This window comes from Mercenaria mercenaria, chromosome 1 (genome assembly GCF_021730395.1).
Source record: "Mercenaria mercenaria strain notata chromosome 1, MADL_Memer_1, whole genome shotgun sequence".
In the NCBI taxonomy this organism is placed as follows: domain Eukaryota; kingdom Metazoa; phylum Mollusca; class Bivalvia; order Venerida; family Veneridae; genus Mercenaria; species Mercenaria mercenaria.
This window is the reverse complement of record NC_069361.1, coordinates 97601079-97618289: the sequence shown is the minus strand read 5'-3', so window position 1 is coordinate 97618289 and position 17211 is coordinate 97601079. Positions and strand designations below refer to the sequence as shown.

The 17211-nt window shown below is 38.4% G+C and overlaps 1 protein-coding gene and 1 pseudogene across 1 annotated transcript; one reads left to right on the top strand and one right to left on the bottom strand.

Moving 5' to 3' along the window:
• Window positions 1-953: 953 nt before the first annotated feature.
• On the bottom strand, window positions 954-6786 carry LOC123529446 (D(2) dopamine receptor A-like; annotated as a pseudogene).
• Window positions 6787-7151: 365 nt separating this feature from the next.
• Window positions 7152-14546, top strand: LOC123545377 (uncharacterized). The gene is made up of 2 exons (XM_045331700.2): window positions 7152-7425; window positions 13938-14546. The coding sequence occupies exons 1-2, from the start codon at window positions 7360-7362 to the stop codon at window positions 14373-14375; spliced, it is 504 nt and encodes a 167-aa protein (XP_045187635.1). The 5' UTR covers window positions 7152-7359; the 3' UTR covers window positions 14376-14546.
• The last annotated feature ends 2665 nt before the right edge of the window (window positions 14547-17211 follow it).

Genomic DNA, 17211 nt, shown 5'->3' with positions numbered 1-17211 from the left:
TACAAAACTTAACAATATTATAAGCAAAATGGTATAAACATTTAAAAACAAAATTGGACAAAATCGGACTGACGCACGCACGCACAACCATGATATAAACATGCTGTATGTAGTTTCATCTATACAACTGAAATAGATATATATATTTTTTTAGATAGCATTGATAAACGCTGCACAAAAGAATAAATTGATAGGCCGGAAATTCGACCGCCGAGAGCGGTATAAACGATTGCTTACAGTAGGCCTATATATGTTTCAACAGTTACTACAATAGAATGGCATCAGCGATACATAACAAAAGCGGCTGATTAAGAAATTGTGCAGTCTGATATTTGCTATGAAGTAAATCGTTGTAATATGAAGTCAGATCAAAATGTCATTCAATCAGCCCGGTCACAGATTTAGCTTATTGACAAATGTGCGTGACTTGCACCGGTTCTCTTTAAAAACAATCGGGCAAATTACCATCAAATACGCATACTTTAGACACGGCTTTTCTACTACCGTATTACGGACGCAATCAAATAAGTCAAGTCCGAGCAAAGGTATCTTTGGTAGCCCTCGAGAATAGTTCACGCTTAAAATTATCTCTATTTTGGCGTCTGTGTTTAAGTTAAGTTTATTGTTCACTTGATTCCATCCCTATGGCAAGGAAGTACACCCGTGCCCTATGCGTACGTTCGTGACAAAGATCAGGCACCTGGGGTAGCATTAGAGTTGATTGAAGGTCATAGAAGGTACTTGGTGTTCAGAACTATGAACATTTCACTATTATGAACATATCTGGAAGATTTTGACCTGGACCGAAACGTGAATCAATTCTATGCATATAGGTATGGATCCTGGCTACAGGTTAAAATAAAGACCCGTTTTCTTGAGTAGTTCTACGGTCTAGGTTAGGTCATACACCAGTTAATGTATTTACAACAAAATCTTTCAAAATAGGTCACCTGTTGTTTTTTTTTTTTTTTTTTTTATATATATATATCTTAGCTTTGAATAATCTTGGTCAAATGAATATGATAGAATAATTTATATTTTTTACATGAACATTCATGAAAAATGCATTCATTATACATGTTCCGATGAATTAGTACACTAGAACAGTTATTCCTTAATTATTGAGTATCAGTTAAATGTTACCAAGTATTCTAATCGAAACTTCTACTACCGTATTACGGACGTATGCCCTCGGGTTTTTTTTTTTTTTTTTTTTTTTTTTTTTTGCAATATATTGAATAATACTAAATTTATATAAATTATCGCACATTTAGAACAGTATGTTAGACATAACATGATGAATTCAACAACATTACATGTAATGCTATGTCCTGTTACGCATTTTACGACCTCGATCCAAATTTTAAGAATTTACAAAAATATACATAAATGTCTAGAATTTACAAACGAACGAATTGCTGTATAAGACAGAAAAAAGACAAAAATAAAAAACTTTCTTTTATCTTTTTCATATCTTGGATGTAGATTTTAATTTAGTATGATATGTGTCCATATTTAAATATCTACACATCTGAATTCTTATAAATGATATATTCTCGTTGAATAAAAACAAAACATGCGTCTGTACTTTTGTAACATTTTAAATTTGGACACAAGTGGTAAAATGAATAAAATGATATCATTGCACAATTTGATATTGTTGAATTTCCGATGTTCCGACCAGCATATTGATATTACTATTGCTACTATTGATACAGCATACTGATATTTGAGTCGCACCATGAAAAAACCAACGTAGTGCGTTTGCGACCAGCATGGATCCAGACCAGCCTGCGCATCCGCGCAGTTTGGTCAGGATCCATGCTGTTCGCTAACGGTTTCTCTAATTGCAATAGGCTTTGAAAGCGAACAGCATGGATCCTGACCAGACTGCGCGGATGCGCAGGCTGGTCTGGATCCATGCTGGACGCAAACGCACTATGTTGGTTTTCTCATGGCGCGGCTCAATTTTGTCTTAATATCACAGAAAGTTCATAAATTCACTATTAGTATTATTGAAGATATTGCCAAACTACCAATAGCATAAGTAGTTTCAACAGTGTACTATAATTATAATAATAATGTTATTTTTTAGGTACGAAAATAAAGTTAAATTTTAATATCTAATGTGTTATATATTACGAGCATATGAGAAATTGCTGAGCCACTGATTTTACCTGTAAGAATAAAGAAAAAAAAAACAACAACAAATAAATACAATATCTAAACCCCCTTAAATATCTAGAATATCGTCGATTCCGTTTCGTTACACTTGATGCCTACTAATACCTCACACATAACAAGACACAAACCTGTCTACGGCTATACCAGTAGTGTCATCGCTGAGGAACAACAAGAAGAGTAAAGAACGAATCATTATAAACGGAATCCCGAGAGCAGATGCCAAGCAGTCCAGTGCAGCCAGGACCAAAATAAAAATTCTGTTAGTAGAAGGTTTCATCCTGAATGCATACACGAAAATCACGTGCAGATTTCCGATAAATCCAATGATCATGATGATGGAAATAAATGTAACACTGCCAATAAATGGCTGAGCTGCCTCGCGATTTAAATCATGTATGGAATTAATTTCTCCGCTTTCCATTTTAATTTTATGTTTCCTGTCTCTAAAGCTTAAATCGTCACTCAGGTCTGCTAACGTAAGCCTATCACAAACCGAAATACCGCAAAATGATACGAACGCTGTATATAATGCCTGTAGCAGATATGTACTGACCCAGTGGACCAATGGGCAACAAATGCACGTCGATATATACACGATCACTGAAACATAGATAAGTGGTTTGAGGAAGCGAAAAAGTCACATCATTGAAATCCTTTCATGATAGAATTTTAAGATACTGATCAACTCTGACATCACTGTTGAGGTCAAAACCTTTAGTAAACAGGTCAACTCATATTCTATGTAAAAAATGTGTCATTTTATATCAGAAGATTAAAACTTTTGCGAGGTCTTAAAGGGAACAAGATTATAATGAGCAGATAATGCTACGCGTGCGAAATGAATTAGATTTTCTTAAGTAATAATAATAAAGTGTAGTTTCTTTCATGATAATGAGATCGCCCAGTAAGTAGTGTATGAAAAGAAAAAAAGTTTCTATTGTACAACATTTAGTTAACTAAATTGCTGCGTGACGTAGTTCTTAACTCCTGTTGGTAGTAGGATGTGTCTTTCTCCCAATCACAGATTGTTAATAGAACCTTGCACAGAGATATTCACCACAGCTGTGCTCCAATTTTGTTTTAACAATCTCGAAAGAAATGTTTATGTTCTGTGAAAATGTGTGAATTAAACTTGCAAAATACTCATATCAATGCTTATTCCTTAATATCAATTTGCTAAAAAAAGTTTAGGCGCATTAAATAAACCGTTCCGAAATGTTATTTTCTGATTAACTGTTTAAGCTTCAAAACAAATAACCAGTGTAGTCAGTTTTTATCTATATACTTTACGTCGAGCAAGACGGAGCAGGTTGCTGTACATGTTTTTCACTTCACTCTTGAACCGCGAGTCAAAAACCCCATAGATAAAACTGTTCGCCATGTTGTTAATGAAGAAGCACCAAATGAAGGTATTGTAAACCACCTTTTCTGTAAAAGACATTTGGGGAACAAAACTTTTGTTCATGAATGTAACAATTTTGAGGATCAGATGGGGGACATAACTCATAAAGAACACAACAGTAATCGCAAGAAACATAAACGTTGTTTTTCTGGACCTGTCAGAACTCTGCTGATGATGTCTCTGTGCTTTCTTTGACTTCCCCGTTTTCTTGCCCTTATTCTTGTCATCTTCACAGTGGCTGTGTTTGTCCACAACATAAACCTGCTTTTCTGGCGGCAAGAATTGTCCAGCAACTTTCTCTTCTGTATCGCTTCCCGATGAATTGACTGTCACGGAGGTCATTTCAAGGGTATCAGTGGTGGTATTAGTAACTTGAACGTTTGACGAAGATTCTTCGGGACGGTCCGTAATTGCCTGGCCTTTCTGTCCACTGTGTTTGACAATTACACGCCAGATCAACGTGTAGAGAACAACGAGAAAACAGTGAAGCAGACGACAACAATTAGAATCAACAATGCATTAAAGTAACCTTGGTATTTTGCGAAATTTTCCTTGTCTTCGGTATAACATCTTGTACCGTTAATGTTTGGGTCCGAAGTTTGGACTGTAGCTAGGCCGTACAAGACTGGTGCTGGCCATGAAATCAACAAAGCAATGAACAATACAAGGAGGCACAGCGTCTTGGCCATCCGCTGTGAAATTTGTCGCCCAAGTGGAACACATATCTTCCGGTATCTGAAAATATAATTTCATGTTGCATTTAAAATTAATCACTAATATATAACAAGAGCACCTCCTACGGGCGTCATCGCAATTCTGCAAGTGCTGGACAGTGCTGGACAGTATGTTAGAAATGAATTACGATTCAGAATTTGTAAGTAAAAAAGGCCATAATTCTGACAAAATGTGTCTAAAGAGGTATGGTTCTTGGTCTAGACAGTCACCTATTGATGATAAACAAGTGTACAAAGTTTCAAAGCTACAGCTGTCATAGGTTTTGAGAAAAGGTGGACCTTAACAAAGAAACCAAATTTTACAAGTACATAAAGAGCCATTATTTTGACAAAATGCAATCAGAGTTATGGTTCTTGGCCTACACGGTCAGAAACAATGTATTGTAACAAATCGTCTGAGAGAGCATACGCTTCGCCCGGAGTTCGAACTCACGACCCCTTGATCCGTAAATCTGCGCTCTCCCAATTTAGCTAAGTTGCGATCTTTTTACAAGATAATCATGAAGATCAGTTGTTGCGACTGGTCAGCGTAACGTTAAAACGTTACGTTTGAACAAAAAATTCGAAGACACTTAATACTACTTATTTGATCTTTTTGTTTTGTTTATTTGTTTAATTTTAATTTGATCTTACGGAACACAATTCCTGAATTGTAAGCAATATGAAAATATATCATTGTTAAAAATGTCGACCAAGATGAACCTGTTAAATTGATCTTAGAAAAAAGTACAAAGTTGGATTTGATTCCAGGTCACCCATAATGGTAGAACGGCGCTCTAAAGACATGAATTGCTAATGTCTAAGTTTTTCCACAGCACCTATGCATTTACAGGGAAATTCTGTAGTTAATGCCGCATCTGATATAGGTACGTAATTTACGTAGAGCTGCTTTTGACGTTGGACACGCGGTGATTTCTATTTTACTTACAAAATCATGATAATTTGTATGTGACTGCGGTAGTTTGTTTAATTTTCGTTTCATTTTCATGCTAAAAAGCTTAATATGGAACGGTCGATATTTTAATAGTACACAACGCCTTCCGTGTTAGAAAATGCAAATACAGCAAAAGTGTAAAACTATAATTGAGCCTTGCCATGAGAAAAACAACATAGTGGGTTTGCGACCAGCATGGATCAAGACCAGCCTGCGCATCCGCGCAGTCTGGTCAGGATCAATGCTGTTTGCTTTCAAAGCCTATTGCAATTAGAGAAACGAGAATTCTTTTTTAAATGAACATGAACTCTTACGCATTTTAAATTACATGAGCTTTCTTCTCAGTATCTTATGCTTTTGTTTTGCTAAATATTTGTGCAAATCAAACGGTGCAGAGTTTTGCGGGTTACAAGTTACAGGAATTTTGTAATTTTGTTAGCCGTAAACAGTGTTTCTAGGACTTTAAACTTACAACATACACGCTTATTCTTAATAAATGCAAAGATAAATGAAAAAATGGTAAACATCCCGACGATAATTCACCACGTGAGTCAGTGTAGAATATAAGGAAAGTGGGTTAGTAGTCATTTTTTATAATATATACTATTATTGCCTAAATATATTTTATAATCTTAACTCATTTATCAGAATTAGTTAAATATGATAAGTGACATTAAAGCTTTAACTTACCTGTCTGTTGCTATCACCAGAAGTGTCAAAGCAGATGCCGAACATATAAAGTAGTTTATAAACCGGAGGATTTTACACGCGGATGACATGGTGAAGGTCAGGGGGTTCCTCAGGTCTACGATGATAAATGGCATTCCAACAATACAAGTGATAAAGTCAAGTACTCCTAGTACCAAAATAAATATTCTGTGATTTGAAGGTTTTATGCGGAAGGCGTACACGAGAAGTACGTGCAAGTTTCCAACAAATCCAACAGCCATGATTATGGCAACAAAAACCACACCACCGATATATTGCTTTGCTTCCTCGAGATTTAATTCGGTTATCGAGAGATTTTTGTTGAACATTGTTTAGATATATGTCCTGTCGAGTTATTGTATAAATAATTGAGAAAAACTGTCTAAAAAATACAATACTTGTGTATTAGATTATCCAAGTTTTCACAAAAATTTAAAGAAACGCGTAAGATCAAAAATGTCATTGAGTCTTTTGTATTATTAATTCATATTCTTACTTTGTTAAACTATTGTTTTGTATACTCAAGAAAAAATGAGATTCAGTTAACTATTTCCACTAATGGCATTAGTATTTTTCGTCTTGTTTCTTGTATAGGCTAACACTTACTCCACTGCTGATAAAAAAAAAACAAATAAATTCCATCAGTTGTTAAAAAAATAAGTTAAATTCATCACAATTGATATCCGTCCATTTTCTAACATGCAGAATGAAATATTTCAAGTGTATACTGATATACCGATAACAGAGTATAAAGATGTCGTTGTGTTTTACTTCTTTTCAAGAGTGTTTACGCCTTAAATCTTACAAGAATAGGCCAGAAGAAACCTATTATTTCAAAAAATAACTAGGAAGGTTTTGTTTTTGTTTTTTTTTTAATCATAGCGATTGTCTTTGTACCACATCCACATCCGCTTAAATATGTTTACAAGTGATTCATGATAGTAATGTTGCTTTTGTGAAATAAATGTAAATCGACACTTCCTCATTTTAGCCTATGTATTACACTAAGCTGTTGACTTTTTCATCCCTTTTGAAAGTAAAATTTGGCCAAAGCGAGTATTTATGCAGAACTCAACAATTATATAAATGGAGTTCATATTATAAATTAATAGTGTTTTTGTTTCAGTGTCAAATTCGACATCACTGCTGATTACATATATGTTCGGTTGATTTTTTTGTGTGTGAAATGCATGTCAAAAAAACCCTGTAAATAAAACAGTTTATCACATTGTTTATGAAGAAACACAAAACAATTGTATTGTAAACAACCTTGGACAATGTTTTTATATTTCAGGGCGATATGTGTCATTCGAAATTTCGCATCAACGCATTTCGTAAGTCAAAGTTTCGAGCTACATACGCGAAATTTTGGATTATTCTATCATGTTAAGATGTAGATGAATGTACCCTCGTTTTATCACAGGACATGTCACAATGTTGGCTATGCGGATCGTTATGTTAGAGTGAGTACGAGGGCCTCGTAACTACAGTTACCCGAGAAGTATTTTCTACTCAAGCGTATGATTTTTGTTCTGCAACATATTCACTTCATCTTTGATTACATGTGCGGAATATGAATGATTTTATGTCATTGTCAGCGTGACATTTTATATAGGGAGAACTATTTTATATCCGGCTTATCACTGAAAAGTTTTGCAGGTCATTGAGCAAATAATGCGCACTTTTTACAGGGACTTAAACACGACAGAATTATACCTTTTCCTCTTACTTTAGTTAAAAATGTCTTCACCTCCCCTCTTTCTGAAGAATATATGAACTTTATGTGTTGGGACTCAGGATATTTGATAAACAAATCAGTTATTGAAAAAGTATTTATCTTTTTAAAGGAATTATATCAGAACTTATTTGATCATCACAAAATCGTTTCGGGAATCTTCTTCTTCTTGTCGTTCGCGACTACACTGTCAGATCAGTTGCCTCGATGAAACTTGTGGTTTGCCGCAAATCCTCAATGCCTCCATACAGTTTCTGGTGGATTGAGGTATCTATCGGCTAAGTCGCAGCTCGCTCCTGATCATGCGTTTTACATCTCTGAAGTATATGTTCCGCAGTCTGAACTTCTTCACCACATGGACAAGTTGACGGTGATGCACTGATAAACTTGTATTTCTTGTACATGTGAGCATTGAGCTTGTTGTGCCCTGAGCGGAGTCTGACCATCACCACTTGTTTAGACCGATCAAGGAGATGAAAAGTATCTTCCTCCATCCTTGGACTCGTTATTGCCTTGATGATGGTGACTTTTTCCTTTTAACTCACAGGTTCTGTTGGTTGTTCTGACTGAGCTCCTAGCTTAGCCAGTTTGTCTGCCTCTTCATTGCCTGCAAGTCCACAATGGGATGGAATCCATTGAAGTGCTACTTTACAGGTTATACTCAGGCTCTGCATTCTCCTGGCTAGCTGCGGAGCTTTACTGTTGATCAGTACTTCCATGACAGACAGTGCATCTGTGAGAAAGACGACTGAGGAACTTTCTTCTGTCGGGTCTTCAACCACTGAAATGGCCTTATGAGTGCTTCAGTCTCTGCCTTTTAATTGCTGCAGTGTTTTCCTGTGGCTGCATGTAGTGTTTCTCTCTTGCCAGATGGTTATTGAATGAAAACTCCTGCTCCTCCATCTTTGACGGCGCATGTGGCTGATCCGTCTGTATAGACATGAGTCCTTGATTCCGGAGGACAGTCTTCATTGATCATAGCAAGTGTGAGGCTCTTCCGAATGCCTTCATCCTCTTGCTTCCCGCGGCCAAGACGAGGAACAGCAAGTCCCACAGTCACTGAGGACAGATCATTCGATAGTGGGTTTATAATGTCTTCACTACCTAGGGGAGTCGTTGGTATGCTCAGCTCAGTTTTGAACTCTCAGTTGAGTTTCTTTGCCTCATGTACGAATCTGCTACGTTTGACGCATCTAGCTTGGCTTTCATGGGATGGTCTTGAAAAGACCTGAACGGCTGTGTGCCTGTAAGCTTCTCCATAAAGGAGATTGGTGTAGACTTTGTAGCACCTATCATGATCCGCAATGCTTGGTTCTGAACCTTGTCTAAAGCCTGTTGGTTAGTTTTGGCAGTAGTGGACAAGGCAGTTGAGCTATACTCTAAATGGAGTCTCACTGTTCCCTGATATACTGTCTTGAGTATTTGCTCATTTGCTCCCTATGTTGTTCCAGCAAGTTTGCGCATCATGGCATACTTCCTACTGGCCTTCCCTTCTGCTTGACTAATGTGGGGCTTCCAGGTTAGCCGTTTGTCAAAGGTCACTCCAAGGTATTTTGCCTCGTCTGCTTCAATCAGCAAAGTATTTTGCATCTTGATTTTACCCGCCCTCTGCTTTCACGACAGGGAGAATAGTGTGGTGGACGATTTCTCTCTATTGATCGAAACACACCAATCTTCAGCCCAAGCTGAAAGCTTGTTGATGGCTTCTTGCATCCTGTATGTGGCTGTAGTGGCATGTTCTTCCTTACACCATAACACCAGATCGTCAGCGTAGAGAGCAGCCTTAACTCCTTTCGGTAGTTCAGACACCAGATCATTGATGAAAAACAAGAAGAGTGTAGGGGATAAGACTCCGCCTTGTGGGACACCACGACGCAACAGGAACTACGGCTGGCATGTTCTAAACTGACTCTTGCTCTCCTGTTGTAGAGGTATGACTTAATCCACCTCAGCATGTGACTTCCTACTCCAGTCCTCATCAGCTTGACGAGGAGTCCATCAGTCCAGACTTTGTCAAACGCCCTCTGCAGATCAATCCATGCTGTAAGCACGACATTCTACTCTTGGAAGGCGTCCTCTATCTCTTGCGATAGATAAGTGGTCTGGTCCTCAGTGGAGCGGAATTGTCTGAAGCCAGCTTGTTGCGTTGCAAATAGGTTGTTAGTCTCCATGTACCACTTCAGGCGTGCATTTACAATCCTCTCCATGGTCTTTCCAACATAGCTGGTTAGGCTGATTGGGCGATAGCTTGCAGGATCTTTGGATCCTTTCCTTTCTTGTGGATGGGGATCATGATTGCCTCTTTCCATTATCTATGGAAGCAGTCCTTGTATCCAGCTGTAGTTGTACATTTTCAGGAGTTTGCAAATTGCTGCAGTGCCCAGATGGGTCAGCATTTCATTTGTGACTGCATCTGGTCCAGGAAACTTCTTTGTCTTCAACTGCCTAAGAGCTGTCTGTAGCTCATGCAGTTTAAGACTCTGCTTCATGCATTCTGGTGTTACTTGGCTTGTCTGCCTTTCCCTTTTTTTCTCTTCGAGCTTCCCTTTGCCGTTCCCTGTTGATGGGGATGTTGGAAACATCTTTGTAGTTAGAGGCAAAAGTGTTTGCCGCTTGTTTACCCGTGAACAGTTCACCATTCTCTTCCAAAGTTACTGAGGCTCTTCCTGTTTCTTCATCGTTCAGCTGTCTCGTCAATGTCCACAGCTTTTGGCCATCTCGCTCTAGGCTGGGTGAGGCTGTTTTGTTTCTCCAGCTCTTCCTCTGTGCTTCCCGTTTGTGCCTAGGGAATTTGGCCTTGGCTTGCTGTAGAGAGAGGTTACTTTCTTGTGAGGGATTGTTTTCTGCTTCCTCCCTGGCTTCTGATAACTTTGCCTGTAGTTCTCCAACTCAACACTCCAGTAGGGCTTATAGTCCTTTCTTGCTCCCCTTGGAATGGCGCTGTAAGCAGCCTTAAGTATACTGGCGTTGAAGTCTTTGACAACCCGGTTGATGTCTCTACCTTCCATTCTGATGTCTTTACAGAGCTCATCACTCAGACTTTGGTAAAAGGTCCACCTGGCCTTCTTGTAGTTCCATCTGGGGATGTCAGGTGAAGTAGAGGCTATACGGTCCATATTAAGTTGGACTGGGCGATGGTCGCTACCTCCTAGTTGTTTACTGACCTCCCGCTTGGCATGTCCATGTATGTCTTCAGTACATAAAGCAAGATCAGGGGTTGATGTTGTTCGCCAGCTTCTGGAGTAAAAAGTTGGGGGATCATCTGGCTGGTTGATGAGGTTTAGCTTGTTATCATCTTGCCAGGTTTCCACTTCCTCTCCACGTTTATCCAGGTGGTCGTATCCCCAGCTTTGTGAGTGACTGTTAAAGTCTCCTACAATGATGAACCTGGTTTCATCAGTTGTAACTTTGTCAAGGGACAGAGTTTTGTCACTTGGAGAGTATATTTTTACTAGTTTCAAATTGAACTCGTTCTTTCTGAGGCTCAGAATTTGGAACTCGGAGTCATCCATATGCATGTTGGTCTGGACAGCGCTGATGTTGTTCCTGACCAATGTCATGATGCCTCCTATTCGTCTGCCAATTCTGTCACAGCGAAAACACTGGAATCCTCTGACTTTGAAGGATTTCTCTGGCTGTAGGTGAGTTTCCTGAATGCAACAGACATTTATGTCTTTCTCATGGAGGATATGCTCAAGTTCAGCTTTCTTGTTGAAGACACCCTCCGCATTCCAATGCATCAGCCTAAAAGGTTGATGCGGATTGGTTCTTCTCCTTGGTATGTTCCTCCCTCTTCTCTTTGCATGTTGTGGATTGAAGGAGATAGAGGGACCGCCAGTAGCTGTGGGTGGATTCTGTCGAGGCTCAGAGCCCGGCACTGAATCCCCCTGGAGGGACCTCAGAGATTCAGCACCACATTGCTGGATAGCTGTGTAGTCATAGCGATATTGCATAGTGCTGTGGTCCGTTAAGAGAGTCCAATGGCCCAGCACCTCTGTCTTCAACTCTCTAGGTTTCTTTTGGGGTTACCTCACCCTTAGTTCCGAGTTAAAACCCTATCCTGGGAACACAGGAGCTATTTGTGCCATAGCTTGGCGTCTGTTCATAGGCATCAGGGCGTGTCCACACACTGGTGGGTCTGACATGCCACATGTCTCGGGGCAGACCTCCTCCGAGTCCCCTGCAGTTCTGCCTGAGGCAGCAAGGTGCTCAGTTACCATGTGGTGCCAACTGGGAGGCACTGCAAAAGGGCTTGCCTGCAGAGAGGCTATGTACTGGCAGGGAAGACTTCCGCACTCAGCTCCTTTTTCACCAGAAGGCTAGCCAGCGGTGGAGGCTGAAAGCGGAAGGTGACAAACAAACAACACACAGCACACCACACTTGACACATCAGCAGACCAATGCCCCACGTTGCGGGAATGTATCCCTGTCCTTGAAATACCAATAAAATACTCTTGTCGGAAGGCCCTAGTTTGTTCTCTTTAGGTCTGAAATGATAGTCTTAGAGAGAACTCTGTCTGAAAATTATCTTAAGAATCCACATGTGTTTGAATATTTCCACTTACTAGAATTCAGTGTTGTGTCCATTCATGTTTCTGCTTAATAGAGTTCCGCTTGAGCCAGTGATAGGTTGTGTGTGCGGGGGGGTGGGGGGGGGGGGGAGTTGTTGCGTGCGGAATGTTGCATATTCTATTACCTCAACTATGCTGCCGAAGTAGATTTTGTTTACTTTTTGAAAAGTTATACTTAAATTTTAGTACAACAATATATCAGATAAAGTATGATTACTTACCATACTTGATTTCTGTGAACTATATCATTGAACAACTGAAACAAATCTGGGATCTTGTCTACACAAGTTCAACATGGTCAGCACTTTATTCTTCATGTTTAATGCATCTAAATTGTGGTCAATACCGTTTTTTTATGCATTTTTGTTACCAATGAAACAACTAGAAATACATTCTGCATGCCAACGGGTAGAATGTCGAGCCCGCCAGAATGTCGATCACCTTTGGACTCTAAGTGTGAGCTTGACCTTAGACATAGGGACCTGGTTCTAACGCATAACAGTCCGTCTCATAATGTTGAATATGTATGCCAAGTCAAATCGAAATCCCACCATACACGAAGAAGAAATGCTCCGGACAAACAAGATTGGTCCATGTATGTCAAAGGTATGGTCCGGACAAACTTCAATTTGGCATTTGTCGTCCATCTGTGGCATTGACCTTTGAGATAGGAACATGGGGTTTGTGCAAGACACTCCTTCTCATTGACATAAACATTCATGCCAAATATAAACAAGATTGGTCTCTGCATGTCAAAGTTATGGTCAGGACAAACTTCAATTTGACCTTTGACCTCCTACTGGGACATTGACCTTTGAGATAGGAACATGGACTTTGCACATGACACTCCCTCTCATTGAGGTAAACATTCATGCCAAATATAAACAAGATTGGTCCATAAATGTCAAAGTTTTGGCCCGGAAAAAATCGGACGAACGCACGCACAAACACCGACCCGCCAAAAGTGACGACTATATAGAGCTCACAGATTTTATTTTTCAACGACAGCGTATTTTATAGATGGGAGACGCCGTAAATATCAATGCTAGTGCTATATAAATAAAAAAGGAAGTGTCTAGGGGTACGAACCTCCTTTTTTCTAGAGATTAAGGGTCATTTACATTTTAGATTTGGTTGAAAATGAAAAAAGAAATAAGACTTCATCGATATTTGCCTTTAACTTGAATCTAAATGGTTTACAGATAGCAACGTTCACCCGATTTGTTACATTGTTTTTCGAAAACGCAAATAACAGAGGAACACCAATTATATCACTAGGATTCGCACATGCAGAAAAATGTTAAAGATTAATAAAAAAAAAAGTTAAATATTTTGTGATACAAGGGACGTTTTCACAAACATTTTCAGTATATCTTGTTAAAGAACAAAATACCTAGGTGCATATTATTATTATTATTTGGACTCCCTCGGTCATTTAGGTTTTGAAAGAGAATGTAAACCATCGGGTGAACGCTGGTATCTGTAAACCATTTAGATCCAAGTTTTAAGTGAACATCGGCTAGTTCCATATGTTATTTCATTTTCAACAAAATTTAAGATGTAAATAATCCTAAATTCTAGATTCTAGTGATGATACGTGTCGGAACCCCTAGATACTTCCTACATAAATAAAGATATTTAGTGATATGATTTCAACTTTTTTTTTCAGGGGTACGAATATCTGGTGAAATGGGTTGGTTATGACGTTTCTGAAGCTACATGGGAACCAGAATGCCATCTATCGGCCACTTTAATTTCGCACTACGTTCCGCCATCTATTGAAGATCATAGGCTCAGACACTTTTCTCTAACCTTTGAGAGAGCGGTACAGGCTAGACTGAAATCTAAAAATCCGACAGTTGTGATGTGCGTTGATCTCGATATTTACCGATATGTATTTGGTGAATCAACAAAGCTGTGCGAGTTGAATGACTTTAGTTTGTTAGATCTCCCAGATTACTGGTGCTATTCTCTGAATAAAGATGGCACCGGAAGAAAGTTGAAATTTCCGATTAAGCTAACCGTTCGTCTCAATGTGAGAAAAATGTATGTTAAAGAAGACGGCAAATTAACATTGAAGTTCATGTCAGCTATACGCTTGCACTGAATCCTGCACTTTATTAGATGTGTAAGTGTCTTTGAAGAACACTGACTGTATATAAAACATATCTGTTTGTTGTTTTTGTAAATATTATTGTTTCATGCTTAATTTTGATGTTGTGAAAAAAAAATCTGCTTTTGATTTTGCTATCAAATACAAATATATTGAGTTGTGTTTATGAACTACATTATCATGGCTAACACCCTACTGAAACAAATAAATTCAGAAGACATTCTCCTGACCCCAGAGACTATAAAGATAGAAATCCCGATCTGTGTTTTGCGAAACATCGAACCAAATGATGAACGTCTAATAAATATTATAAATAGACACATGAAATTCTATCAGTTGAAAGATGATGAACGTCTCAAGGCTAGAGTTAGGAATGAAATATATAGGGTTCGGAGAGAATTTAGAAGTATAAGTGGTGGTAAAAAGAGATCGCTCTTTGATAAAAAAGTTAAGACATTCACAGTGTATGAAAACGAAATAAAATCTTTTCAACAACAAAGCAACGACCAATCAGTGTTATCCCCAATGATGTCTACACCTCCTCCTGGCCTGTCTAATAGTGGACGCATAAGAATAGACAATTCATCAAAGAAAAATCGCTACAGAGTAGTTCGAAAACTTGAAGAAACGTCCGAAAAAGCTTTAGGTTTTATTGAAACTTTTGGTGTGTTACCAAACCAATTAGTTTGTGAGACATTTTCTGGCGATGAGTGCATAGTGAATGTGAATGGAACTAAAAGTGTCCAGAAATCATATGAAAATATGGCCTCTGTTGAAAAAGAACATGTTAAATCAATGTTAAATGTTTGTGATAGTACACTGATTTCGGATAAAGCATATCATGAAATTGCTATGAAGGTCCCTTCTATGCCAAGAACACACATCTTATTTCGTGCAGGAATGAAATGAATGACCAATACGACGTTAAACGCACCCCTGGGATGCTTCCGGGGTCATATCTTGGTCTTTCGTCAGAAATAAATATGTATCTTCAAAATTTATTAAATGTGCGCGGGTCATTGCCGCAACCTTTAAAGCTTAAAGTGCCAGGTGACGGTGCAGCTGTAAGTAGAGTGTCAAATTTGTTGTGATATCATTCTCATTTGTTGATGAAAGTGCGTCTTCCTCTAGTCACAATGATCAACGAGTACTAGCCATTGTAAATTGTTCGGAGAACTTGTAACAATCTCTAGGCCCACTGTTTGATGAAATTAATGACATTCATTCGAAGGGATTTATTCAATTCAATGACATAGAAATTCCCCTTAAGTTATTTGTTGGTGGTGATATGAAAAACAACAAGGAAAAATATCCAACAGGGAAAGCCACGTTCAAAAAACGCAGCCTCCCCAAAGACAAACACGAACAACTCTTGAAGTTCATCCAGCTCTTAATGGGTCTAAACAGCAGCATTGCTAACTATGCATGCCCCTGGTGTAAAGTGTCAAATGAATCGCGGGGTGATATATCGTTGCCATGTGAATATTACCACAGTAATGATATGACAAGAACTGTCAAAGAAATGAAAACGCTAGCATCTTCCGCGTCCTCTAAGAATAGATACGGTACGAAACAGCCGCCATTAATAAACATTGAACCCGAGAACTATATTCCGGATGAGCTACATTTGATGATGAGAGTAACTGACATTCTTTTGCGGAATTTAATTGATGATGCAAATTCAAAAGATCAATTCGCAAAGATCTCTGGTGGTGCAACAGACAATCTGTCATTATTTGTCAAGGCGATCCAAGACTGTGATTGTAACTTTCGCACGTGGATATCAAAATCTGGTGAAATGGAGTACACTTCATTCTCTGGAAATGACAAAAGGAAACTGTTGAAATTACTTCCAGAAAAGCTCTTGTTCTGTCTGCACGAAGATAGGCGCGACCGTACAATACAACTGTGGAGAGATTTCTATGAACTATATATGCTTATAAATAGAAAGGGAAATGAACAGTTTGAAATCGAACAAGTATTTAGCCAGTGCCATAAATTCCTTGGAGATTTTCTGTCTTTGGGACAAATGAAGCGTGAAGGGTATCTTCCGTAAAATGTTACGCCGTATTTTCATGCCCTCCTATATCATGTACCATATTTCCTCAGTGAACATGGAAGTTTGTCAAAGTTCAGTGGTCAAGGTGTAGAAAAAACTAATGATATAATAAAAACCATCCACCAGACAAAGTCAAATAAACTTGATGCAACCAAAGACGCATTGTTGGTGCGAAAAAGAATGGAATTAGGACATTCAAACAATCTCAATCGAAAAAAGAGAAAGTATGAAAAAACAGATGAACATTTTTGGGGTCACGAAAAATCAAGAAAAGTTATGCTGAAAAAATGCAAAATTCAGAATAACATTAAAGAAGCAGACTGTTCGTACCAGAAAACGGTCATTTCTATGTGTGATGCTAATGACTTGTCAGTAATTGATTTCAAACAGAAACTGGATGAATTTGTTTCCTGTAAGGCCAGTTTCGTTGCCTTTTCTGATTTCGCCTTTCTCGACGCCCTAGCTTCCGCCTTGTATATTCTCTTTTCGTCTTGAACTATCTGCCAGCTGAATAAGTTTCTGACGCCTTTTCAATGCGTCCTTCGCTAAAATATTTTTTTTTGAAAATTATTACCTGTTATCCCGTATCTGTATTTTCTTATAGATACATAGCATATATATAGCACATATACATGTATAATTCATAACTACGTACCCGTTACATTTTACAAACGAAAACATATATCTATTTTGATTTTTGAGTAATCCTTCAATTCAAAATTTTCAGACTAAAATTATTACCTTCAATAATTTGTTCTTTAGCTTTTGTGT